This window comes from Saimiri boliviensis, chromosome 11 (genome assembly GCF_048565385.1).
Source record: "Saimiri boliviensis isolate mSaiBol1 chromosome 11, mSaiBol1.pri, whole genome shotgun sequence".
Taxonomy (NCBI): Eukaryota; Metazoa; Chordata; class Mammalia; order Primates; family Cebidae; genus Saimiri; species Saimiri boliviensis.
In genome coordinates this window covers 14,162,217-14,189,353 of record NC_133459.1, presented here as the reverse complement: position 1 = coordinate 14,189,353, position 27,137 = coordinate 14,162,217, and the positions used below count along the sequence as shown (strand labels likewise).

At 47.0% G+C, this 27,137-nt stretch overlaps 1 protein-coding gene across 8 annotated transcripts in view; it reads right to left on the bottom strand.

Moving 5' to 3' along the window:
- Positions 1-27,137, bottom strand: part of FHAD1 (forkhead associated phosphopeptide binding domain 1) — a 156,541-nt gene that overhangs the window by 78,388 nt on the left and 51,016 nt on the right. For 7 of the 8 annotated variants that reach the window (XM_074380102.1, XM_074380103.1, XM_074380101.1 and 4 more), the window contains 3 exons: positions 24,073-24,309; positions 18,435-18,558; positions 13,357-13,487 (listed from right to left, as the gene is read on the bottom strand). In XM_074380102.1, the coding sequence (XP_074236203.1) occupies positions 13,357-13,487; positions 18,435-18,558; positions 24,073-24,309 (492 nt within the window). Of the gene's footprint in view, positions 1-5,984; positions 6,090-7,476; positions 7,567-13,356; positions 13,488-18,434; positions 18,559-24,072; positions 24,310-27,137 lie in introns of all 8 variants that reach the window. The other variant, XM_039474472.2, reaches the window with a different exon arrangement.

The following is a 27,137-nucleotide window of genomic DNA, read 5'->3' as shown; positions in this document are numbered from 1 at the left end:
CCCTGCAGCTGCTTGGTTCATGTCCGAACCATGAAGATGATTTTGAGCGTCTGCGGAGCCAGGGCTCAGGCACTCCCAGGAAATGAGATTAACTCTCCCAGGTGAGAGGATTTTGTTCCGAAACAACCTCACAAGGTTTATTAGGGGGCTAGAGAGGGGTCACACAGACTTCATGTAAAACATCCAGAGTAACCTGCACAGCTTTCTTCTGAGTGGCAGGGTGCAGCCAGTCTCCAGCGAGCTGTTTCTGGGAAGGCCAGCTAAGCTCGGTGGGCCTCAGTTTCCCCACTTGCATCCTCTCAGGTGTAAAAATGCCCCAGCTTCTGTTTAGGTGGACGTTTTTCTTCCTTTCTTCTTCTTCTTTTTTTTTTTTTGGTCCCGAGATGGAGTCTAGCTCTGTTGCCCAGGCTGGAGTGCAGTGGCATGATCTTGGCTCACTCTGCCTCCCAGGTTCAAGCAATTCTCCTGCCTCAGCCTCCCAAGTAGCTGGGATTACAGGTGTTCACCATCACATCCAGCTAATTTTTGTGTTTTTAGTAGATGGGGTTTCACTATGTTGGCCAGGCTGGTCTCGAACTCCTGACTTCGTGATCTGCCCACCTTGGCCTCCCAAAGTGCTAGGATTGCAAACAGGAGCCCCCGTGCCCAGCCGAGGTGGATGTTTTTCAAATGCTGCTGAAGCAAAGGCTGTCCTGGGCTCTGCTCAGGGCTCCTCCTTTCAGTAAATGCCCTCCCTGCCCCCACTCCCAGCTCTGGCAGTCTTGTTCCTCATACCCCTGCCACACAGCAGGCCCTTGGCTCCAACTCTCAGAGATTTATTGAGCTCCTCCCCTGTGCATGGTGAGATGGTTTGGCTGTGTCCCCACCCAAATCTCAACTTCAATTGTATTTCCCAGAATTCCCACGTGTTGTGCGAAGGACTCAGAGGGAGGTAATTGAATCATGGGGGCCAGTCTTTTCCATGCTATTCTCGTGACAGTAAGTCTTATGAGACTGATGAGTTTATCAAGGGTTTCTCCTTTGGTTTCTTCTTCATTTTTCCCTTGCCGCCGTCATGTAAGAAGTGCCTTTTGCCTGCTGCCATGATTCTGAGGCCTCCTCAGCCATGTGGAATTCCAAGTCCAATTAAACCTCTTTCTCTTCCCGGTTTCAGGTGTGCGTTTATCAGCAGCGTGAAAACAGACTAATATGCATGGTCTCAGGCTAGGCCCTGAGCACCTTTGGCCGTGATACCTGGTCTCCTTGCCTCCAATTTATTTCCTTCGAGAACATCCTTCCTGGTCCTGTGAGCAGGTTGCCAAGTGGTGGGGCAGCACTGTCTGGTAGAACTCTTTGCAATGATGAAATGCCCTAATGCTGTGCTGTTCAATACGGTGGCCACTGGCCACATCTGGCTGTTGAGCACTTGAAGTGTGGCTCATGTGACTGAGGAACTGAATTTTACATTATATTTAATTTCACCTAAATAGCCACACGTGGCTAATGGCTGTGCCACAGTAACGAGTCAGACAGGTCTGGCTTCCCCCGATCTTGGCTTTGCCACTTACTGACTGTGTGCCTTTGGGCAGTGACTTGGCTGTGAGCCTTGACTCTCACATCTATGAAACAGGCATCTTGAAAAGCTCCAATATATTAAAAAAATTAAAGGGGCATTAATAATTTCTAGGTCAGAGGTGTTGTGAGGATGAAAAGAGATGAAATGTTTGGCATAAAGCTGAGTCCATGAAAAACTGTGGCGATCATTTTCACCATTACCATTAATCCCAAATTTAATCACGTTAGTTCCCTGTTCAAAAGCCTCATTAGCTCCCCACTGTCTACGTAGCTTGCAGCCCAAGCTCCAAAACTAATGGAAAACACCAACCCCAAGATTCAAGAGGCCTGTACGAACCCCAAACAAGATAAATAAAAACAAATTTACACCCAGATATATCCCAATAAAACTGCTGTAAATCAAAGGAAAAGAAACATTTAAAAAACTAGAATATTAAAAGATGACGCTATGGTATAATAGGTTATAGCTTCTAAATATAAATGATTGGCGCCAAAAGACAGTAGAATGATCGAGTTCACATCTATCATGTGCTGAAAGAAAACAATGGGCAGTGCAGAATTCCATACCCAGTCAAAAGATGTTTCATGAATGAGGGATAAACATAAACGTTTTCAGACACATGCACATACACATGCACGCATGCACACGCACACACACACACATGCACACATGCACACACATGCATGTACACATATGCACACACACGCGCACATACACATGCACACACATGCACATGCACACACATACACATGCACACACGCACACACATGCACACACATGCATATGAACACACATGCACACATGCACATACACACATGCACACACACATGCACATGCATACACGCACATGCACACATGCACACACATGCGCATGCACACACACACCCACACTCATGCACACACACATGCAAACACACACACACATATGCACATGCATGCATGCACATACACATGCACACACACACTCCTGAGAGAATATGATGCCAGCAGAGCCATGCTGAAGGAAACTACTAACGGATGTTCTTCAGGCGGAAGAAAAATCTAGATGGATGATCAAATATGTGGAGAAGATAGAATAGTCATATATAGATATGGATATTGACTATAGAAAAATACTAATAATGTCTTAGAGTTTCAAATAGAAGTTTAGAAAATGACAACAGTGGCATATGAGTCTGGATGGGGAAAGTGAAGTTAAAGTGTCAATGTCTAAGTCATTGTGTTAACAAGAAGAAGGACATATTATTAATGAATATTGAATTTTGGTGCCTTGAAAATGCATATTGTAAAATTTAGAATAATCACTAAAATAGTAAAAGAGTTAAAAACTCACTAAATATTAGATTTTGGTTAAGTCATGAATGCATGCTATTTTCTTATGATTACTAAATGAAGAGTAAAAGAGAGACAGTTTCCAAGCTAATACAGGGAAAAAGGGAATGATAAAAAACGATCAACTCAAAAGACACCAAGAATGGAGAGAAAAAGGAACATAACAGGAAGTACAACTGACCCTGAGCAAGAAGATAAATGGAAATCCCAGTATACCAGCAATTATGGTAAATATACTTGGACTAAAAGACAAAGATGGTCAAACTGTATAAAACCCATGTGCTGTTCATATGAGATACACATTTTAAAATAAAGATTGACATAAAAAGTATGAAAAAGATAGTCTCTGAAAACTCAAATCAAAATAAAGCTAGTATAGCCGATGGAGCTACCTTAATGACAAAGACTCTAAGGGAAAAACATCCCTAGCAATGAAGAGCAGCATCTTGTAATGGTCAAAGATTTGATTCGATGGGAAGTAATGAAATGGTAAATTTATATGCATCTACTAACACGGGCTCAAAATATATGAAGCAAAGATTTACAATATTAAAAAAAGAAACAGACAAATCCACGATCATGATAGGATCTTTAAACAACATGCCTCTCAGTGGCTGACAAAATGCACAGACAAAAAATCAACAAGAGCGTTTAAGTTTTGAGCATTACTGGCAAGCTTCGTTGAATGTACGTACATAGAATACTATACCCAATGATGGCAGAATGCATATTCTTTTCAAGTGTACGTGTGGAACTGAAGTTGACCACATGCAGGTCATAAAGCAAGTCTCAATCAATATCAAAAGAATGAAGTTACCCAGAAGATGTTCTCTGACCACACTGTAAATAAGCTAAAAATCAGTAACAAAAAAGGTAAACAGAAAACCCTCATATTTTTAGAAATTAGGAAATAAACTTCAGAGTAACCCATGGGTGAAAGAAGAAATACAATGGGATTTGGAAAATATTTTGATCTGAGTAATAATGAAAATACTACATACTAAGACTTGTAGAATGCAGCCAAAGCCTTGCTTAGAGAAAATCTGAGGGCCCAGAGGGCATTTTGACTCCATGTTCATTACTACAACTATTTAAAAGAAAAATACACCATAGTCAATTCATTTTCATGGGGAGGGCATTTTCCAGAGTGCAGTTCATTAAACCAATTGTTTGACAGCTTTCCAAATGTTTTCATTTTCACGTTAGTCTCCTGAAATCATTTATATCTGGGTTAGTTCTTTTGTTGCTAAATTATATAATGATATTTGATTCATCTGTATGTTTTTCTGGATCCTGTCAAATATTTACCAATCACAGGTCTGTCACTGTTTTATTTTGTAGTTCTCATTTCTACATTTCTACCATGTCCATTTTCCCCAGATTATATTTTACAAATCTAAACTTTTTCAAGAATATTTGATTTTTTTAAGTGACTATTTTGATTTTTTGTGGAGACAGGGTCTCACTATGTTGGCCAGGCTGGTCTGGAACTCCTTGCCTAAAGCAATCCTCCTGCTTGGCCTCCAAAGTGTGTGAGCTACCACACCTGGATAAGAATATTTGATTTTTCTCTTAAGTTTTAATCGATAATAAGTTTTACATTGTGTAGTTTTAATTGTTGATTTGAATTGTGTGTTATTTCTACCAAGTCTACTTATGTCTGGCCAACTTTTGCAGGCTTCAACACTATCCATACGATGTGATCCTGGTGTAGTATAATTTCAGCTTGTGAGGTTTTAATGATTTGATCTCCGGTGACTATACTCACATTCATATTAAATAAAATTGGAGAAAGAACTAGATTTGCTTTTATTTCTCTGATCATTCCTGAAAACTTCCCTTCACATAGAATTCCTCTGCCTTTTAGATTTGTTCTTAAAATATTCTCAGTTGTGGTTGGGCATGGTGTCTCACACCTGTAATCCCAGCACTTTGGGAGGCTGAGTCAGGAGGATGACCTGAGGCCAGGAGTTCAAGACCAGCCTGAGTGATGTAGTGAATCTCTGTCTTTACTTATTTTAAAAAATTATTAGTTTTCTTAGTGACGACTATCTTCTAATGAAATAAAGTAGATAATTCAAATGGAAAGAAATAGACTCTGTCCTTACTGCTCAGGACTCTTAAAATAAATTTTCAGTTAAAAAAAAATTAAAATATGTGCGATCCATAAGCATCTTTTATACAACTCTTCAATTGGTCATTGTTGCTTAAAGGGGTCACCATTAGTTTAAAACAATAGGATTTGCTGCGCTGATGAAAATTTCCGTATCTGTGTGGTCCAGTGCTGCAGCCGCCCGCCACACGTGGCTACTGTGCACTTGGAACGTGGCTGGTGTAACTGAGGAGCGACATTTTGCTTTATTTATTTTAAATTAATTTTAATTAATTTTTTTGAGATGTAGTCTTGCTCTGTTGCCCAGGCTGGAGTGCAGTCGCCTTGGCTTGCTGCAACCTCCACCTCCTGGGTTCAAGTGATTCTTCTGCCACAGTTTTTCTTAGTAGTTGGAATTACAGGCCTGCGCCACCATACCTGGCTAATTTTTGTATTTTTAGTAGAGACGGTGTTTTACCATGTGGCCAGGCTGGTTTCGAACTCCTGACCTCAGGTGATGGATCCATCTGCCTCCACCTCCCAAAGTGCTGGGATTACAGGAGTGAGCTACCATGCCTTAATTTAAATTTAAATAGCCATGCATGGTTGGTGGCTACTGTAATGGATAGCACAGGTCTGGAGTATGCAATTTTTTTTCCAGTGATGGGAAGGAACATTAAAATAATTAAGCAACACTAAACTCACTGGAACTGGCAGGTGGGACGGTCTCATTTACCAAAAAATCAAGAAACAGTTTTAGAAGGTACTACGGCGTAGTGGGGTTACTCATAGGGGCTCTGGAGTCAGACAAACCTGGGTTCAAATCCTGCCACAATTACATTATCTATAGAGTAAACCTGGTCCCTTTCCCTGTGTGAGCCTCAGTTTTTCCCAGCTGTAAGAAGGGTTAATAATAGCAGCACAGGCCACTTGGAAGAGTAACAGGGGTGGTGAGTGGGGAGCTCCTGGCCACAGCACACTCTGGGCCCGGCGTCTGCCACGTACCTTATTCTTTCCTCTCAGGGTCCTAGAGATCACGCTCTGTTCAGTACCACTCTTCCTCAGCTCCGCCCTAAGCTTCTTCATTTCTTTCTCCATGTCTTGGATTTGCTGAGAAAGATTCAACAACAGAGTGAACCTCCCTGCTGAGCGGCAGCAGCTGCCTTCCTGATCTGAGCCCTCGAAACCCCTCGCATCCCATTCATTAAGGTGGAACCTTGTGTGGTATCAGCTTGTTTAATTCTTTCTCCTGGGGGAAGGTTTTACAATAGCAGGCAAAATAGACTGTTTTTCAACTGATATATTAAAAGTTGTGGATAAAGGAAATTAGTGTCTTTTGGAAGTCAGTACAGTCCTGGATTAAGCGCTACAGCATGTCCATCAGTTCCTTAGAAACACCCTGCTCTTGGGGTATATTATTGAGATGAATCTAAAGGGAAACCTGTTTGGAAGACACAACAGGCAAGGTCTGGAAGAACAGAACAACGAAATGTTTCTCTTTCTTTGTTTGAGGCAGGGAGTAAAATGCTCCTGGCCCGGGAGGAACAGCGCTAGCGTGGGGAAGAGCATGCCAGAGAAGCTGGGCTTCCCAACGAACGGAAAATACACACCTGTTGAGGTGGGCGGTGGATTCGGAGGGCAAGGGGAATACACCTCCTCCTGCTCTAATGGTCCTGTTGTCATTGTATTTATTTTTATGGTTACCTTCTATATAAAGCAAATAGCTTTTTATTTTGTTTTTACAAGTGGATATTAAAATGGTTGTGTTTAGGCTGGGTGCAGTGGCTCATGTCTGAAATCCCAGCACTTTGGGAGGCATAGGCGGGCAGATCATGAGGTCAGGAGATCGAGACCATCCTGGCCAACATGGCGAAACCTCGTCTCTACTAAAAATCCAAAAATTAGCTGGGCGTGGTGGCGGGCGCCTGTAGTCCCAGCTACTTGGGAGGCTGAGGCAGAAGAATCCCTTGAACACAGGAGGCCGGGGTTGCAGTGAGCTGAAATCACGCCAATGCACTCCAGCCTGGGTGACAGAGCAAGACTCCATTTCAAAAACGAATAAATAAGTAAGTAAATAAATAAGTGGTTGTGTTTAAATAAAAATACTTCAGGAAGTGTTAACAACAGTGTCTGTGTTTAGGATTAAACTTGGAACAGTGGAACACATGTTTGAGAGTCACAGGCTGGGGGCAGGGCAGGGGACCATGTGGTGGTCAGCTGGCCAGCCTCCTGTCCCTGTCCCCAGTCTCAACCCCAGCCTGGCTCCTTGAGGGAGCCAGAGACAACTGCCCAGGGAATCATGGGGTCCCTTCACCTGTACAGAAGCAGCAGATCAAAGAGTGATGGACCAGCAGATCAAAGAGTGATGGACCACGTTAATAAACAAGCAAGCAAGCACAGAGCTTCGGGGCTTGGCGCTGAGTGATGCCCAGGATCCCACCAAGAACCCGAAGGTCAAACTCTGGTTTTTCTGGTGGAAGGAGGAAGCTCAACTCACGGTTCTGCAGAGTTTTAACTCTTTCTCCTGGGCCTCCCTGAGCTCTCTGTGAGCACCCTCCTGCTTTAACTCTTCCTTTAGCACCGAGCACTGTGGAGAACAGAGCGACAAAGAGGCTGATGTTGGCCAAGTAGGGCTGTTGGGGGAAGGAGGGGCTCCGAGGCCGCATGTGAGCCCCTGAGAGGGTTTCTGGCTGTTTCCATCCAGTCACCCGCAGAGATCCCTAAAGGCATCCCCTTGTGTCTGACGGGCACACAGGATCCTGCAGCTATTCCTGGTTCTCCACTCATGAAATCAGAGGCATACAGCAAATGCTCTCATCTTCAAAAGCCAGCAATGTAAACCACAAGGAAACCCAGCTTCGGAGAGTCTGTGCTGAGGAATATGCGCGGATGTCCTTGGAGGGTCCCGAGTGCGCCTGGACGGCTCCGAGAGCTCATGCAATTTACTCCCCCGAGACGTCACTGGCCTGGGAGTGGCGGTGAAAACCGAACAGCCACTCTGGAGGGCAATCTGGCAAGGGGCATTAAGAACATAAATAAATCCAAGATGGCTGATCACTAACAGCTCGGGATTGTAGCTCCCACTGAAAGCGCAAAGAATGAGAGGACGCCACACCTTCACATGAATTCTTGTTGCTCACGCACCAGGAGATTCCCAGCGGAGGAGCCCCACGGGTCGCCAGCGCGACTCTTGTGACCGGCGAGGCGGTTTTGCCGCCGCCTTGGAGCGACGGTTCTTGGTGCAGAGTCGGAAAAGCACCATCAATCTTAACGCCGCTGATTTGGTCGGTGCAGTGGGTTGCTCAGATTTCGGCGCTGAGAATCAGTAAGTTGGACGTCCACTCAGAAACCTAATTACAAAGACGGTGAATTCAAAGACCACAGATGGATAAATTTATAACGAAGGGAGGAAAACGGCCAAAAAAGGCTGAGAATGCCCAAGATCAGAACGCCTCTCCCTCAGCGGGGGATCACAGTTCCTCATCAGCAACGGAACAAGGCTTGATGGAGAACGAGTGTGTTCCAATTACAGAAGCAGGCTTCAAAATGTGGATAATGAGAAACTTCTGTGAATTAAAAGAACTTGTTTTAACCCAATCTAAAGCAACTAAGAACTTTGAAAAAAGATTTGACGAAATGTTAACAAGAATACTCAATTTAGAGAGGAATATAAGTGAATTGATGGAGCTGAAAAACACAATAGGAGAACTTCGTGAAGTATGCACAAGTTTTAACAGCCGAATTGATCAAGCAGAAGAAAGGATATCAGAGGTCGAAGACCAACTCAATGAAATAAAACAAGAAGACAAGATTAGAGAAAAAAGGATAAAAAGGAACGAGCAAAGTCTCCAAGAAATATGGGACTATGTGAAAAGACCTAATCTACGCTTGATAGGTGTACCTGAATGTGACGAAGAGAATGAATCCAAGCTGGAAAATACGCTTCAGGACATTATTCAGGAAAATTTTCCCAGCCTAGTAAGGCAGGATAATATTCAACTCCAGGTAATACAGAGAACACCACAGAGATATTCCTCAAGAAGAGCAACTCCAAGGCACATAATCGTCAGATTCACTAGGGTTGAAATGAAGGAGAAAATACTAAGGGCAGCCAGAGAGAAAGGTCAGGTTACCCACAAAGGGAAGCCTATCAGACTTACAGCAGATCTCTCAGCAGAAACCCTACAAGCCAGAAGAGAGTGGGGGCCAATATTCAACATCCTGAAAGAAAAGAACTTTCAACCCAGAATTTCACATCCAGCCAAACTAAGCTTCACATGTGAAGGAAAAATAAAGTTTTTTGTGAATAAGCAAGCACTCAGAGATTTCATCACCACCAGGCCTGCTTTACAAGAGCTTCTGAAAGAACCACTACACATATGAAAGGAACAAACAGTATCAGCCTTTCTAAAAAAATTATCAAAAAGAGTATCAATATAATGAAGAATTTACATCAACTAATGGACAAAATAGCCAGCTAATGGCAGTATTAAACTCACATATACTATTATTAATTCTAAATTTAAATTGACTAAATCCCCCAATCCAAAGACAGGCAATTTGAATAAAAAACTAAAACCCATCAGTATGCTGCATCCAGATCCATCTCACATTCAAGGATACACAAAGATTCCAAACAAGGGATGGAGAAAGATTTACCAACCAAACAGAGAGCTAAAATAAATAAATAAAAAGCAGAAGTTACAATTAAGCAACAAAGATCAAAAGAAGCAAAGAAGGACATTATGTAATGATAAAAGGATCAATGCAACAACAAGAAGAGCTAAAGATCCTAAATATATACGCACCCAATACAGGAATATGCAGACATACAAGACTTATAAAGAGACTTAGACTCCCACATAATAATAGTGGGAGACTTCAACATTAATATTAGACAGATCAATGAGACAGAAAATTAACAACGATATTCAGGACTTGAACTCAGATCTGGAACAAGTAAATGTAATTAACATTTATAGAACTCTCCACTTTAAATATACAAAGTATACACTCTTATCAGTACCACATCATATCAACTTAGAAGTTTAAAAGAAATCTTGGTTGGCTCCTTGTTTGCTATTCTCTTCCCTCATTTTCTTTCATGTCTCCATTATTAAAGACAATTACAGGCATACCCATATTTAGACTGCATTCTAGCCCGGGCAATAAAGCAATACCCCCATCCTCTCTCCCTCTTCCTCTTTCTCTTTCTTCCTCTTCTTTATTAAAAAAAAAAAAAAAAAAAAGAACATAAATAATGTGCCTCCTTTTTGACCCCAAAATTCTGCTTGAGGAATGTGTAGGGACAATGGCCGGACCGATCAGCAAGTCTGTGAGTTTAGGGATGTTTTTGAGAGTACTGTTAGCCATAGTGAACAGAAAGGAAACACCCGTGCTCAGTACCTGGGGCTGTTTGATTCCACTGTGCACCGACAAGAGAGTATGAGGGAGCTTGAAAGACCCATGAGAAAAGCTCTTGTCAATGTGGGAACACAGTGATTGTTTAAAGTTTAAAAAATGGGTATAGTGTAAGTTTGTTGTTATATATCTAATACATATCTCTTTTTTTCTAGGTAGTTATAGAAACAAAACAGAAGGCATCTGCACTCAGTGCTGTCCTAGATTTCGTGGGGTAGCATCGCTCTTCTCTCTAATTTTGCTTTCCAGTTTTCTCTACTTTTTATTCTAAAATTAACACAGCATATGTAATTTGAAAAATAAAGACAGTCATTTTGGATGTTCACATGAGCAATATCCTTGCTCACGAGTAGCCCACGTGCTGATGAACGCCAGGTGCGGCCTGGAGAAGATGGCAGCCCTGTCCCAAGGTCAACGGGGAAGGGGACATGAGACAAAAGTAACCCAAATGCATTTGCTGGGTAGAAGAGCCAGAGGTACTGTTTCTCCATATTTCCCCACCTGATGTCAGCTCTATGGCCCTGACACACACCCCACACCTGCATACCCCACACCTGCACACCCCACACCTGCACACCCCCCACACACCTGCACCCCTCGCACCCCCCCCCACACCTACACACACTCCACACACACGTACACACACCAGCACACCCTACATACCCCCCACACACCTCCACACTCCTGCACACCCCACACACTCCACACACACCTACACATACCTGCACACCCCACACACTTCCACACACCCACACACCCCACACACTCCACATGCACCTACACACTCATACACCCACACACCCACACACCCCACACACCTGCACATACCCACATACCCCACACTCCCCACACGCACCTCCATACACCCGCACACCCCACACACCCCACACGCACCTGCACACACCTGCACACCCCACACTCCACACACACACCCCCGCACACCCCACACACACCTCCAGACACCCACACACCCCACACACCCCACGTGCACCTCCACACACCCACACACCCCACACGCCACACACACCTCCAGACACAAACCCCACACCCCACATGCACCCACACACATTCGCACACCCCACACACTCCACACGCAGCTACACACACCCACACACCCCACATGCACCTACACACACCTGCACACCCCACACACACCTCCAGAGACCCACACACCCCACACGCACCTCCACACACCCACATACCCCACATGCACCTACACACACCCACCCACCCTGCACACTCTACACACACCTACACACACCCACACCCCACATACCCCACATGCACCCTCACCCACACCTATACACATTCATATCACACCCATACCCACACACACACCCACACACGTTTACACCCCTCACACACCCCCACACACAGCCCCATACACCTACACACACACCCCTCACACACCCACACACCAACACCCACACACGCACCCACACACACCCTACATGCATTTACACCCCTCACACCCACACCCACGCCTACACACGTCCACACCCCCCACCCCCCATCCCCACACCTCCACATACCCCACACCCCCACACTCCCCCATGCTCACACACCCATACACACCCCACACACGCAGCCACACACACACCACACATCTATACACTCCTCACACACACCCACACACACCCCACACACCCTCTCACACACCCACACCCTTATACATCTCCACATCCACACCCCCACATACCCACACCCACCCACACTCCCTTACACACCTCACCCTCCCACCCACCTACACACACTTCCACGCACCCTCCCACACACCCACATATATCCTCACACCCACATCCACAAACCCACACACCCCACACCTGAAAGAGCGACAACACATTTAATCCAGGCAGTGACCCTGCTCAGGAGATGGATGCAGAGGGCTTGGCGAGGCGGGCTGACCACGCGCCCATTAAAAATGAGTTTGGTTAATTCCAAACTCATGTGAACATCTGAAATGCCTGTCTTTATTTTTCAAATAAATAAACCTCACAAATACTGATAAATCCTATAGATTCAGGATTTTAAAGTCAGAGCATTGAGGTACACTTTGCAAGTAGTCCAAATTATTATTATTATTATTATTATCATCATTTTGAGACAGAGTTTCACTCTTGTTGTCAAGGCTGGAGTGCAGTGGCATGATCTCGGCTCACTGCAACCTCTGCCTCCCGGGATTAAGCAATTCTCTTGCCTCAGCCACCTGAGCAGCTGGGATTACAGGCACCCCGCTAATTTTTGTTATTTTTAGTAGAGATGGGGTTTCACCATGCTGGCCAGGCTGGTCTCAAACTCCTGACCTCATGTGATCCACCTGCCTCAGCCTCCCAAAGTGCTGGGATTACAGGCATGAGCCACTGTGCCTTGCCTCAAAGTTACTTTTAAACAGCCCTGGACTTGCCTGGCAGGTTCACTTCACATAGAACATTCTCGTACACTCTGAAGTCTGAGGGAAGAAGTGAAAGCCTGTCTAACTGCACTTGGACCTGCAAACACCCTGCTTCGAAGGTGACTGTGCAGAGCAGTGGTGACTGGATGAGGTGAAGCCCACTGTGTCCTCTTTTGCATGCAGTGATTCTATTCTGCTTTAATATGAAGCCTTGCCAGGGAAGTATTCATGCCGGGAGCGCATTTGCTGCTGGAATTAGCCAAAATCATTTATAACAGGCATTAGAAAACGTTTGCTGGAGTTGAGGCTACATCTTGCTTATTCTGGGCCCCATGCATGCCGTTCTTTGAAAAGCTGCAAGAACTTGGCCAGCTGTTTTAGTCTTTCTAGGTGAGCATTTCACGTTTGCCCCGCCAACCCCCTTCCCCTAGCACCACGGTGTGAGAGGTAGGAATACATTTAAAATAAAGGCCCAGGGTGAATGAAACAGGACATCGCGTGACTTCACTTTAGTTACTCTTCACCGGACAGCTACAAGAAGGTGACACAGCCATCCTTACTCACTCTAGAGCCAAGGGCTTCCAGCTGCTGATCCTTTTCCTTGTTCTGACTTTTTAGTTGACTGACCTCTTCCTTTAGTTGTTGAACTTGCTCATCCTTTGCTAACATGTCTTTTTGCAAAGATGACACCATCCCTGTAAAAAAGAAGACTCATAGAGGTCAAAGAGGCAGTGAGAATTACTGTCATCGCCACCACCGTCAGCCAATTTGTGATGAGCCTGGCACCGAGAAGGGAGGTGTCTCCAAGGATCCCAGGAGCTTAAACGGGGTGGAGACAATATCCGCTGCACATCACTTGTTCAGGGTCTCAGTGAGGAGAGGTCAGGGCATGTTGCTGGAGACCTGAGACATCTGTCGTGGTACCTGTGGGCCTCGGCCCTCCCTGGGAACAAAGGCTCAGCAGAGAGAGGGACCGGGAGGCGCCACAAGATGGGCTTGTGGCAGGAGGGGATGTGCTGATTCACACTCATCTGAGTTTGGAAACCGTCTCTACCACTTACTAGCTCAGTCGTCTTTTTTCTTGAGATAGGGTCTCACTCTGTCACCCAGGTTGGAGTGCAATGGCACAATCATGGTTCGCTGTAGCCTCGACCTCCTGGACTCAGGTGATCCTCCTGCCTCCACCTCCCGAGTAGCTGGGACTACAGGTACGTGCCACCATGCCTGGCTAATTTTTGTATTTCTTGTAGACACAGAGTTTCACCCATGTTGCCCAAGCTGATCTCAAACTCCTGGGCTCAATCAGTCCGCCAGCCTCAGCCTCCCAAAGTGCTGGGATCACAGACATGAGCCACGATGCTCAGCCTAGCTTAGTGGCCTATTTAACCTCTCACTGTGTCTGCAAAGTTGTTGTAAGGCTTAAAAAAGACGACATATATAAAGAACATAGTAGAGTGGCTAACACATAGTGTTTATTCCCTGCCACCCATGACTATATGTGGTAGCCCACTTGCAAAATGGCCCCTGTGATCCCTGCCTGTTAGTACTCCTGGCCTTGTGTAGCCCCCTCCCGCCTGAATAGGGCTGATGTGTGTAACTCATACAGCACTGCGGAAGTGGGAAATGTGACTTCCCAGGCTGAGTCATCACAGATGTTGTGGTTTCTTCTTTGCTCACTCTCAGATCACTCAGTCTGGGAAGGCCAACCGCCATGTTGTGAGAACACTCAAGCAGCCCTAGGGAAGGGCACACATTGTGAGGGACTGAGGCCTCCAGCCAACAGCCATGGGAGCCAGTCATTCTGGAAGGGGATCCCCCAGCCCCAGTCAGGCTTTAGAGGACATGACAGCAATAGCTCCTGCAACCTCATGAGAGACCCTGAGCCGGACTGTCACTCCCAAGTTCCTGAACCACAGAAACTGGGTGAGATAAACATATTTGTTCCTTTTTGGGATCACTTGTTATGCAACAGCGGATAGCCAATATAGTATGTATTATCACATCGAGAAAAAGTGAGAAGGATGCATAGATGCAGTGGTTTTGGATTATAGGTCCTTTTCTTAGAAAAACATTCATCCTAGTTTTATTGGTGGGTATCAGCCAAGAATCAATCTTCATTGCACAATCAAGAATGTGTAATAAGGAACGACGTGATTCAGAACTTTATGTAAAAATGAGTTTTGTCCTGGGACATAGCTAAGTTCCTTGGAGACAGACTGTTCTCTCTGGGGCTGGGCTGCATGCTTTGCTGGGTGGGACCAGCGTGGCCTTTTCTCTAGAATGAATTTGGCCCAAGTGTCTCCCAGATGCCCCGTGTCGTGCAAGCTGTCCCCATCCTGGACTGTGGGAGAGTGAGCTACTCTCAGGCCCAGGTGGGCTTCAAGTTGGTTCCCTCTGCTCCTCCAGGGTGGTTCCTTCCCTGCCCACATGCACTTGCTGATCACACCTGACTCTGCTGAAAAATTGAGGGGGACCCTCTGAGATCTCTGGGGCGCTCTCTGTGCAGCCCCCTCCCGTCGGGCACTGCCACCCACCCCCAGCAAACTGGAGCCGTGCTGGCTTCTCCACCCCCAGCTCCTCAAGTCCAGCCGACCCCTGGGCTCCATCTGGCTTTCCCTCCCTGCTGTGGTCTGGAAACTCTCTCCAGCGCAAGCCGGGGCAATCATTGGTTTCACCTTGTCTGTTTCCACTCCCTCCCAGATCACTGTCACATGCTTCTTGGGGCCAATATACGGAAACCATTATTTCAGGCGTCTTTTCTGTTTTATTTCTTTGTTTGTTTGTTTTAGGCAGGTGAGGAACTCGTCCCTGTTCCTCCGTCTGCCTCTCTTGCCGTGGAAGATGGGACGTGTGATGTGTTGTGTTGGCTTCCGTGAGCCTGAGTCACTGGGTGGCTACAGTGACCAAAGCCCCTACTGACCCAGGATGGGCCCGAGGCGGAAGCAGGAAGTGAACCTGTCTACTGTGAGCTACTGAGACTTGGGGGACTGTTTGTCACGGCAGCATAACCCGGCCTAGCGCTTCTCAAGCTGGAGTGTGCACATGCAGCAGCCGCGAGCTTGCTAAATGAAGATTCTGATCGGAAGGTCAGGAGCGGGGCCTGAAATGCCGAGTTTCTCACAAGGGTCCAGGTGATGCTGATGCTGCTGGTCCGGGGACCACACCTGGAGTCGTGAGAGTGTAGTGCATCCCAGGCCCTGCCCGAGCCCAGGTCTGTCCGCCTCCCTGATTAGAGAAGCGGTGTCTGAGACAGGCTTGCAGCATGGGTGGGGTGTGATGGGCAGGTGCCGGGGAGGAAGGCAGGGCCCAGCGAGACGCCCCTTATATGCCCAGTGCCCAGAGCAGCCCTGCCCATAGGAGGCGCTCACAAGTAACCAAGAACACTGCGGGTGAGAGAAGAGCAGAAGTAGAAGCCTGGAGTGGGGAGGAGACTGCAGAGTGAGGCAGAGGGAAAGCCAGGATCAGGGGGCCGGGTCCTGAAGAGACAGCGACCGTGCTTGGCTCACTGCTAGGCTCGGCTTTCACAGCCACAGGCACGTTTCCTGTTGTGCAGGGACTTTCGGAGCAATACGCCCAACCCAGACTCATTCCCCGCCCACCCGCCTGCTTTCCCCTCTTCCCCCTTCCTCTGTCAATGGCCTCATCATCTGCAGGTCTCTAGACATGTCATTTTCTGCCTTAAAAACCAAACGCAGGCCGGGCGCGGTGGCTCAAGCCTGTAATCCCAGCACTTCGGGAGGCCGAGGTGGGTGGATCACGAGGTCAAGAGATCGAGACCATCCTGGTCAACATGGTGAAACCCTGTCTCTACTAAAAATGCAAAAAATTAGCTGGGCGTGGTGGCGCGTGCCTGTAATCCCAACTACTCAGGAGGCTGAGGCAGGAGAATTGCCTGAACCCAGGAGGCGGAGGTTGCGGTGAGCCGAGATCGCGCCATTGCACTCCAGCCTGGGTAACAAGATTGAAACTCCGTCTCAAAAAAAAAAAAAAAAAAAAAAAAAAATGCATCCCACCACACTTAAAAGAAAACCTGAACCCCTCCCCTGTGATGTGGCCCCGGCTCTGCCCTGACCCCACTGGGCCCCACAGCCCTGGTTCCCTGACCCAGCCACGCCCGCCCACACTTGCCAGCAGCTGCTCTGACACTGCAGCTCGGTCCAGCCTCAGGGCCTTTGCACTGTGCTCTGTGCCTGGCACACCGTTCCCAGGGGCCTCCTGATAGTCCCTCCCACCTCCTCAGAGATATCCTTTCCCAGACACTAAGTTGGCAGGGGTGGGGGGTGTCCAATCTTTTGGATTCCCTGAGCCACGCTGGAAAAATGGTCTTGGGTCACACATAAAATACACTCACTCTAACAATAGCTGATGAGCTAAAAAAAAAAAAAAAAAAAAAAAATCACACACACACAAATCTCATGACATTTTAGGAAACTTTATGAATTTGTGTCAGGCCCCATCCAAAGCTATCCTGGGCCGTATGTGGCCCACAGGTCATGGGCTGGACAAGCTTGCACTAAGCTATTCTCCTTCACTTCATCCCCCACCAAAGCGCTTCCCCACCATGGTGCCCAGCTTTATTTCCTCTGGAGCACTGATCTCTCTCTGGTATGGGCTTGTTCATTGATCTGTTTACTTCTTATTATCTGTCACACTCTCCCAAGTGTGAGCCCCAGGAGCAGAGGGATCGTGACTGTTTGCTCCAGGCTCTCTCCCCCCAGTGCCTAGAACAGTGCCTGGGGTCTAGCAGGTGCTCCACAAATGTGTTGACTGATAGCCAGGCATGGTGGCTCACACTTGTAATCCCAGCACTTTGGGAGGCTGAGATGGGCAGATCACAAGGTCAAGAGATCAAGACCATCCTGGCCAACATGGTGAAACCCCACCTCTACTAAAAATACAAAAATTAGCTAGGCATGGTGGCAGGTGCCTGTAATCCCAGCTACTTGGGAGGCTGAGGCAGGAGAATCGCTTGAACCCAGGAGGCAGAGATTGCAGTGAGCCGAGATCGTGCCACTACATTCCAGCCTGGCAACAGAGCAAGATACCATCTCAAAAAAAAAAAAAAAAAAAGTGTTATGAATGAATGTATCCAGGCTTAGAAATAGCTATGCCTGGCAAGGGTGGGCCATGAGTTGGCTGCCCCATTCCCCAATTGAGTCCTTGAGTATCCAGCTACCTCTCAGCAAAATGCTTTGGCTCCGGCCCCAGTCCACCAGTGAGAGATGGGTAAGAGGCTGGGTGCCGTAAACGGGCAGCCCCATTTTAGCCACATTCTAGTTTGCATTCACAGCAAACTGGCTCACGGGACTGCCTGAGTCACAGCCTGTCCCGTGTGTTTTCCGGTGAGGTCCATGCTCAGCAGGCCTTTTAGCTAAGAGATAACATTTGCTCAAATATTTATCAAGGGCTGACTCCAAACCAGGCCACAGGCTAGGAACTGGATGGCACATAAACCGTTCCTGAGGACGAACTCAAATTCGTGGACAGGAGCTGCCTAAAGGGTTGCTGAGAAGGACTCCGAGGCTGCAGCCAAGTTCAGTAACAAGAAGTATGTGGTTGATTGGTGATGTCTGGTGTGGGCAGGAACACGGGGGGAGGGGCGGGAGGGGCAGCTCCCAGGTCCAGCTACAGCAAGGGCTCACCTGATGCGATTGCGTTGTCCCTCTTCAAATTTTCTCCCTCATTCTTCAGGGATGCGATTTCTGAGTTCCGCCCGGACAGGGTCTGGCACAGCACCTGGCTGTAGCCTTTCTGCAGGGCGCTGATCTGTGGGAGGAGGCGGCACAGTCAGAGGCGGGCTGGCCCACGTCTGGGAGACACGCAGGTACTTCTCGCAAGCTGGATGGAAAGATTCAGATTGATTTTTGGCTGGGGTGTTGGGGAAACCGAGCTTTTCAGTTTTAACTAGTGGAAGGGACGGGGGAGGGCCTGTTCCTTCAAGGACCACCACTTCCTATGTCATCAAAACGGGAACCTTCTCTTTGTGTCACTGGGATACTTGGTTCCTTACTGTGCCTTCCAATGACCTTTGGACTCTCAGCCATAAACAGACCACCTGTTGGTTCTAGGTCGCCCAGTACTGACTGAATACAGAGCAAAGTTCAAGAGAGGGAAGCAGGTTATAAAATTAATTCCCTCAAATGACGGCAATAGTTTATATCTCATAGAACACTCTAGGGCAGGTGTCCCCAAACGTTTTACACAGGGGGCCAGTTCACTGTCCCTCAGACCGTTGGAGGGCCGCCACATACTGTGCTCCTCTCACTGACCACCAATGAAAGAGGTGCCCCTTCCTGAAGTGCGGCGGGGGGCCGGATAAATGGCCTCAGGGGGCCGCATGCGGCCTGCGGGCCGTAGTTGGGGACGCCTGGAATAGAGCTTACAAAGCCCACTCACAGACACTACTTCAACAGAGCCTCATGGCCTCCTCACAGAGGCTCCTGGGAATGCTCCTGTATGAGTCTGTTTTCACGCTGCTGATAAAGACATACCCGAGGCTGGGAACAAAAAGAGGTTTTAATTGGACTTACAGTTCCACATGGCTGAGGAGGCCTCAGAATCATGGCGGGAGGTGAAAGGCGCTTCTTACATGGCGGTCGTAAGAGAAAATGAGGAAGAAGCAAAAGCAGAAACCCCTGACAAATCCATCGGATCTTGTGAGACTTATTCACTCTCACGAGAACAGCACAGGAAAGACCGGCCCCCACGATTCGATCACTTCCCCTGGGTCTCTCCCACAATGTGTGGGATTTCTGGGAGGTACAACTCAAGTTGAGATTTGGTGGGGACACACGCAAACCACATCAGCTCCCATTTTGCAAGTGAGGAAATCAAGACTCAGAGGGGTGAGCTCACTTGCTTGGGATTGCACGGATCAGTCAGTGGTAGAGTCACCATCCAAATCCAGGCTTTGGTTGCCCGCTTCCAGTTCTTTCCATCTTATCACGTGGCTCTAGGAACCAGCATTAAGAACCGGAGGCCATGGAGCACCTGGGACTCAGGAGCCCGGCCGCCAGCTGCAAACTCTGCCTCTGCGTGAAAATAGGGAGGATACCAATTCTGCCCATTTTTAAAATTCTGTCAGTGGGTGCGGTGATGGTCATCATTTCAGGGTTGTTGAAAGTATTTAGTGAGTGAGTACATGGACGAGTACTCGGACCATACCTGGCTCACCATATAGATACTAGCTGTGATTATTCCGTGGTGGGTTTTAGCGTCTGCTTTTCTTGCCCGTCTCCAGGAAGGCAGATGGGTAATATTTTTGTGTGCCTTTGTAAGCCTTGCCTAGGCTCACTTAAAATGCCAGTGCGGCTGTCATTAAGAGGAGATGCAAGAATCCCTGCTAATACTCACATCATGTTGCAGGCATATCATAAGATATGACAGGGTGGGAGTCGGGGCGGGGGGACCCCAACAATGCAGATACGGTGCGCCGTGCACCGTGCACCTGGCCACCAGGTGGCGCTCACAGTCTGTGTTTAGTGTCTGTCTCCGAAAACCTTGTGGCTACGGCTCCGTGGTAGAATCAACAGAAGGATTAAGGTTTCACAATTTATACAGCCCATTTCGTGCACGACTCACATTTTCCCTGAGGCACCTAATATTGGAGAAGGGGTGCTCACTATAAGACGGAGGGACACGGGCTGCAATGTCCCCACTCTCTCCAAGGCTATACTTTTGCAGGTCTGACTTTGGAAATTTGGAGTAAAAAAAATTATTTCACCTCTTCTGTTCTCTGTGGGGACATGCAACTCCCCATAAAAAAGGTACCTGGAACTTAAAAAAAAATGTTACAGCTCTTCTCAGCTTAATGCTTTTGTTTGTATACCTGAGGTACAACACAGAGAGAAACTTCCAGAAGGGATGGGAAAACCCATCCCCTAAAGACTCCAGTGCTGTCTGACAGATAGGAAATGTTTCAATCTAAGTATCAGAGCTGTAGGATTTCAGACTGTGGGAAAACTCCACGTAGTCTTCAATCATCTTCATCAATTTCATGACCAAAATAAATATCCCTATTGTCTATAATTGGCATAAATCCCGGGTATTTAGTGCCTGTTATACTGTGTAATAAAATGGGCACTGGGTCATAAGAAAGTTAATAGTGCTAGGAAGACTGATTGCTTCAAGATACGAATTCAGCTGCTAATTAGCACAGGCAGCAGAGACCACATGGCACAGTGTCTTGGGGTATTGTATTGGATCGAAGGGCTCTCTGAGAGCAGCAAATTGATAGGCACGCACTTTCAGGAGGCCCGGGAGAACAAGTAATCAGAACAATAAATCAACCTGCCATGTGGCTTATACGTCTGCTTGAATGTTCCATTGGCAATAGAATATTTAAGAGACTAAAATGTGAGCAGATGAAACTTGATTTGGATTCAAACCAAATACATCCTTTACGTCAGAGATGCTTTGTTATAAAATGTCATCTTTCAATTATGAGCCAAGATCAAGGTGGAGGAAGGAATATTAATAAGTCAGAATAATTCTTTCTCTCTCTCTCTCTCTCTTTTTTTTTAGACAGACTCTCACTCTGTTGCCCAGGCTGGAATGCAGTGGCACGATCTTGGCTTACTACAATCTCTACCTTCCAGGTTCAAGCGATTCTCCTGCCTCAGCCTCCCAAATAGCTGGGATTACAGACACACACCATCACGCCTGGCTAATTTTTGTGTTTTTTAGTAGAGATGGGGTTTCACCATGCTGGCCAGGCTGGTCTTGAACTCCTGACCTCAGGTGATCTGCCTGCCTCAGCCTCCCAAAGTGCTGGGATTACAGGTGTGAGCCACCGTGCCCAGCCACAGAGTAATTATTTCTAGATAATTTCTTGGTGAAAAGACAAGTTTCCAGATAATGTGGGCACTTTACACAATGCCCAATATGTGACTTGTGAACACAGACTCAAAGATATGTGACAATTACTCATCCTTAACCTTGTACTTGGACAAGACACTTTACTTAGTGCAGCAAAACTCTGAAATGGGAGTTACTGAAAAACATGGAGATCTGGTTCCAAAACTGGGTTCAGATCAAGAGAAAGAGGCTCCTCAATGAGTTAGAGACATGTCCAGGCAGCTGTCTGCAGCAGTCACTTCTACAGGACCAGCTCCCCAGCTACGTTCTTTTTTTTTTTCTTGAGATAGAGTCTCCTTCTGTTGCCCAGGCTAGTATGGGCAGGCTACTAGTGGCTCCATCTCAGTTCACTGCAACCTCCACCGTCCAGGTTCAAGTGATTCTCCTGCCTCAGCCTCCTGAGTAGCTAGGTATAGGCATCTGCCACCACACCCAGCTAATTTTTTGTGTTTTTTAAAGTAGAGATGGGGTTTAACTGTGTTAACCAGGATGGTCTCGATCTCCTGACCTCGTGATCTACCCGCCTCGGCCTCCCAAAGTGCTAGGATTACAGGCATGAGCCACCTCGCCTGGCCAGGACCAGCTACTTTCATTGTTCTTTCAAAAACAGGTCTGAAGGAGGGTCACTGCTTCAATATTAGGGCATGTGTTTGTCTCTCTTCCTGTCTACTGTCCCTCTCATAGGCGCTGAACTGTAGGAAGAAGACAAGGATCGGGTCAGCCTTGTTCTCTCCCGAATTCCCAGAGCCCAGAAGGGGGCCTGGCACTGGGTAGTCACTCAACAAATATTTGAATGAACGAACGAGTGGATGGATGAATGAATGAACAAATGAACAGATAATGTCCTATTCTGGAAGGTAACTACGCCTTGCGGAGCTTATAGACCCCGAAAGTCTCTCCTAGGGTCACCACGTCTACCCTAGGGCTTTTTCCAGGGCTTAAACTATGTACCCTGAATTGCGTACAGAAGGGAGAGGCCAAAAGCAGTGAATCAGTGAATAGAGGCCCAAGGGACAACCACAGTTTAAGCAGCATGAGGCATTGAGGGCGAAATTCACCAGCAGCCCATTTCTCTTTTAACAACTTTGCTGAGATATAACTGATATACAACATCGCTGGTCAATTTTAAAGTTAAAAAAAAAAATATGAATCAAGTTTCAAGAGAAAGGAACATGACTGGTAAATTCGCAAGTTCCAGATGAAGAATTTTTGTTTGATGCAATTCCTTGTAAGTGAACCAGTCACTAACTGCCTTCAGGGTTTGGTAAAGGCTTCTGTGTTTGCGACCTTGCGAGGTTCCTTCTCCCCACTTAGCTAACTGTCCATAGCTCTCCCTGGCCAGGGCTGGATTGGGGTGAGAAGCAATCACTGAAGTGACAGCATTGTGGGGGAATACGAAATTGGGGTGAGAACATGGGGTCTGTAAGAAAGCAGACCTGAGTTCAAATCGCATCGCCACCTCTCACATGCTGTGCAAGCTGTAAGCAGTTCCCGGGTGTCTCTGGGCCTGACTTGAGACTTTTGTTTTTGTTTTGAGACAGGATCTCACTCTGTCACCCAGGCTGGACTGCAGTGGCACGATCTCGGCTCACTGCAACCTCCGCCTCCTGGGTTCAGCCTCAGCTTCCGAAGTAGTTGGGATAATTATAAGTGTGTGCCACCAAGCCTGGCAAATTTTTGTATTTTTAATAGAGGCGGGGTTTCACCATATTGGCCAGGCTGGTCTTGAACTCCTCACCTCAAGGGATCTACCAGCTTCAGTCTCCCAAAGTGCTGGATTACAGGCATGAGCCACCACGCCCAGCCTGGGCCTGCCTTAGATTTTTCATCTGTAGAATGGATGTGTCAGAGGATTGTGAGGTTTAAATAAGTTAAAGGGCTGGGCACAGTGGCTCATGCCTGTAATTCCAACACTTTGGGAGGCTGAGGTGGGTGGATCACCTGAGATCAGGAGTTCGAGACCACCCTGACCAACATGGAGAAACCCTGTCTCTACTAAAAATACAGAATTAGCCAGGCATGGTGGCACACATCTGTAATCCCAGCTACTTGGGAGGCTGAGGCAGGAGAATCGCTTGAACCTGGTAGGCGGTGGTGGTTGCAGTGAGCCAAGATCGTGCCATTGTACTCCCGCCTGGGAAACAAGAGCGAAACTCCATCTCAAAACAATAATAATAGTAAATAAATAAGTTAAAGTACTTTGTACTAGTTCGTGCACGTGGCCGGTGCTGAACAAATGCTGATTTTGTTCTTACCATGCTAGGAAGCTGCCCAATCTCTCAGCATTGTGGATTTGTGTTCTTAACCGCCATGCTCCACTGACCGCCTGTTCCCTAATTCTGGGTGGGTCACCGTGGTTGGTGCTCCTGGGGCCTCCCGGGCCTTGGCCTGAGAGCTGTGCTGTACCTCTCGGGCTCCACCCACCTGGCTTTTCAAGCTCTGGATCTCTTTCTGTTTGGCGTCGACGTCTTCACCCAGAACCTGACACTTCTGTGTGATCTCCCTCTCGGTCTGCCTGGAGGTGGAGGTCTCCGACAGCTTCTGACTCAGCTCAACCACTTCATTCTGCAGGTTTGCTATTATGACGTCTTTGTATTTGGATTCAATTTCATAATCTGAGAGACGGCTGATCTCTTTTCCCAGCAGCAGAATTATTTCATCCTGGGTGGAGATCAGATGGGAAGCATACTAGGTGTGGGACTAGGTGTAAGGCTGAGCCCATTAAAAAAAAAGGTAGGGGATGGGCTCAGTGGCTCACACCTGTAATCCCAGCACTCTGGGAGGCTGAGGCAGGTGGATCCCCTGAGGTCAGGGGTTTGAGACCAGCCTGGCTAACATGGTGAAAGCCTGTCTCTACTAAAAATAATTACCTGGGCATGGTGGTAGGCGCCTGTAATCCCAGCTAATTGGGAGACTGAGACAGGAGAATTGCTTGAACCTGGGAGACAGAGGTTGCAGGGAGCCAAGACCATGCCACTGCACTCCAGCCTGGGTGACAAGAATGCAATTCTGTCTCAAAAAAATAAAAAAAGGTAGGAAAACTATAGTGTAATTCTTCTAGGAAAGTGAGAGCAGGCAGGCAGGCAGGCAGGCAGGGAAAAGGCAGACTTTGGGGCTCTCTCTGTCACCTGGAAACTCATAGAGGCCAGAGTTTGGTTAAAATGCCTACTTGCATATAGACTCCTACAATGCATGTGCATACCTTAGAGGGACAGAAACTTTCCTTTCCCCTAAAATTACACTTTCACATTAAGAACCACCAACCCGCTTGGGAATTTTTGTTGCCAGAAGTTTATTTATAATATTTTTAGGAATTAACTTACCAGGCCTCAGTCCAGCATCTGGGGACGAAGGAAAGGTAATTAAGGAAATGACTGTATTCAACCACGTTCTGACTGTAACGGGGCTATTTAACTTTACACATTTAATACATTCTGAAATAGCTTTTCCTCTTTCCCCTCTTCTGTAATTCCCTGCCTCTTTTGGTTATTCACATAAAAACTTATTCCAGGTAACCAAGTAATGAAAAATAAATGAGAGGGGAATGGTGATTTATGTGTGTAGGCTCTTGTAAACTTCAGGCTGGAAAAATCTGGAGCTTGGCAGGCTATACCCACAGGTGTCATTAACCCAGTCCTCCGTCTCTCCAAAAGAAAAAACACTAGTCGAAGAATTTGTTAGGTTTCCCAAAAAAGGGAGAAAAATCCCTCAAACTTCTCACCAGAACTCATCAATATCAGGAGAATGGAAAACCAAAATTCCCTGATGTGTTCCAGAGGCAGCTAGTTCCTGATCAGTTACTTTGAGAGGAAACTGATAGCTCCTGATCAGTTACTTTGAGAGGAAACTGATAGCTCCTGATCAGTTACTTTGAGAGGAAACTGATAGCTCCTGATCAGTTACTTTGAGAGGAAACCCTGCTCTCCATGCAATTTTCTGCTGGTTGGAAAGAAGCAGGTGGGCAATTTCTAGACCTGCCCTGGGGAGCTCGACCTTCTAGGTTTTGGTCATGATGGAGCCCACTGCTGCCCGGGGTCTGTTTTTGGGTCCCTGTGTGTACTTGTGGAAATATTTCGAAGGTCAGCCTCAAACAGATGCCATGCTCTGGGCAGCCCCTTGCTTCATCCAATGAGTTACCCAATGGCTCCATTTACAGCCAGGTGCTTGTTCAGCATCCACACAACAAACGTGTATTGAGCACCTACTGTGTGCCATGCTCACGCTGGGCGCTGAAGTATAGAGAAGGCTCCAGCTCACGGTGCACAGCTATGGTTCCTGCCTTTCTGGTGAGGACCCTGTGACTTCCTGGAGGGAGCACCCCCAACATGGTCTTGGTAGAAGGGTCAGTGATGTGCAATAATCCTTCCTGTCCCACCTGCCATGTGCACGTGACCCAGGCTGGTCAACTGGCATTTTCTCAGAGATTTCATGTATTACTTACAAGAGGAAGAAGGTCTTGCTTCCTTTTGGATCATAAACTTTAAACATGAACTTCAGTTTGTCTATAGTCATGTTTTCCAACATAAGAAGCCAGCCTGCTGCAGAAAGCAAAACTATTAGGGAAACAGTAGAGAAAATGACAGCAAGGAGCAGTCTGACCATTGAAGCTCCTGGATCCAGTCATGCCTGAAGCTGGTTGGCCTTACATTTTCCAATAAGATAAGCCAGTAAATGCTTTTATCTTTTTTTTTTGAGACAGGGTCTTGCTCTGTTACCCAGACTGGAGCATAGTTGTGCAATCACAGCTCACTGCAGCCTTGATCTCCTGGACTCAAGTGATTCTCCCACCTCAGCCTCCCTAGTAGTTGGAACTATAGGCAAGGTCCACTATGCATGGCTAAGTTTTTGTTTTCTGGGTTTTTTTTTTTTTTTTTTTTTTTTTCAGAGATGGAGTCTTGCTATGTTGCCCAGGCTGGTCTTGAAATCTTGGGCTCAAGTGATCCTCCTGCTTGGACTCCCAAAGTGCTGGGATTACAGGTGTGAGCCACTGCCCAGCCTATTTTTTCTTAAACCAATTTGTTTATTATCACTTGCACTTGAAGGAGTCCTGGTAAGTCTGGGCATAAATAGCTCATAAATAGTAAAAATTTAGCAATGTGGTTGCATCTTGGTTCCAGCTTAACAACCGTGGTGGATTAAAAATGGCTACAAATACCCTGCAGCTTCGGCCATCAAGCAGTGGAGTCTGTTTTCCCAGCCCCTAAATCTAGGCTGGCCCCGTGATCTGCTTTGACCAACAGAAAGTGACAGACGTGGTGCTGAGTGGTCTCCAAGCAAGTTCTCAAGAGGCTGCACGGCTTCTGTCCTGGCCCTCTGGAAACCCAGAGACCACTATGCTATGAGGAAGCCCGGGATGAAGAACCACGTGCAGAGAGGGCTCACCATTCCAGGTGTCCTTTCGCGGGGATGTTTAGTGGTGAGATTTTGGTGCCCCATCACCCAAGCAGTATACACTGCACCAGATTTGTAGTCTTTTATCCCTTGTCCCC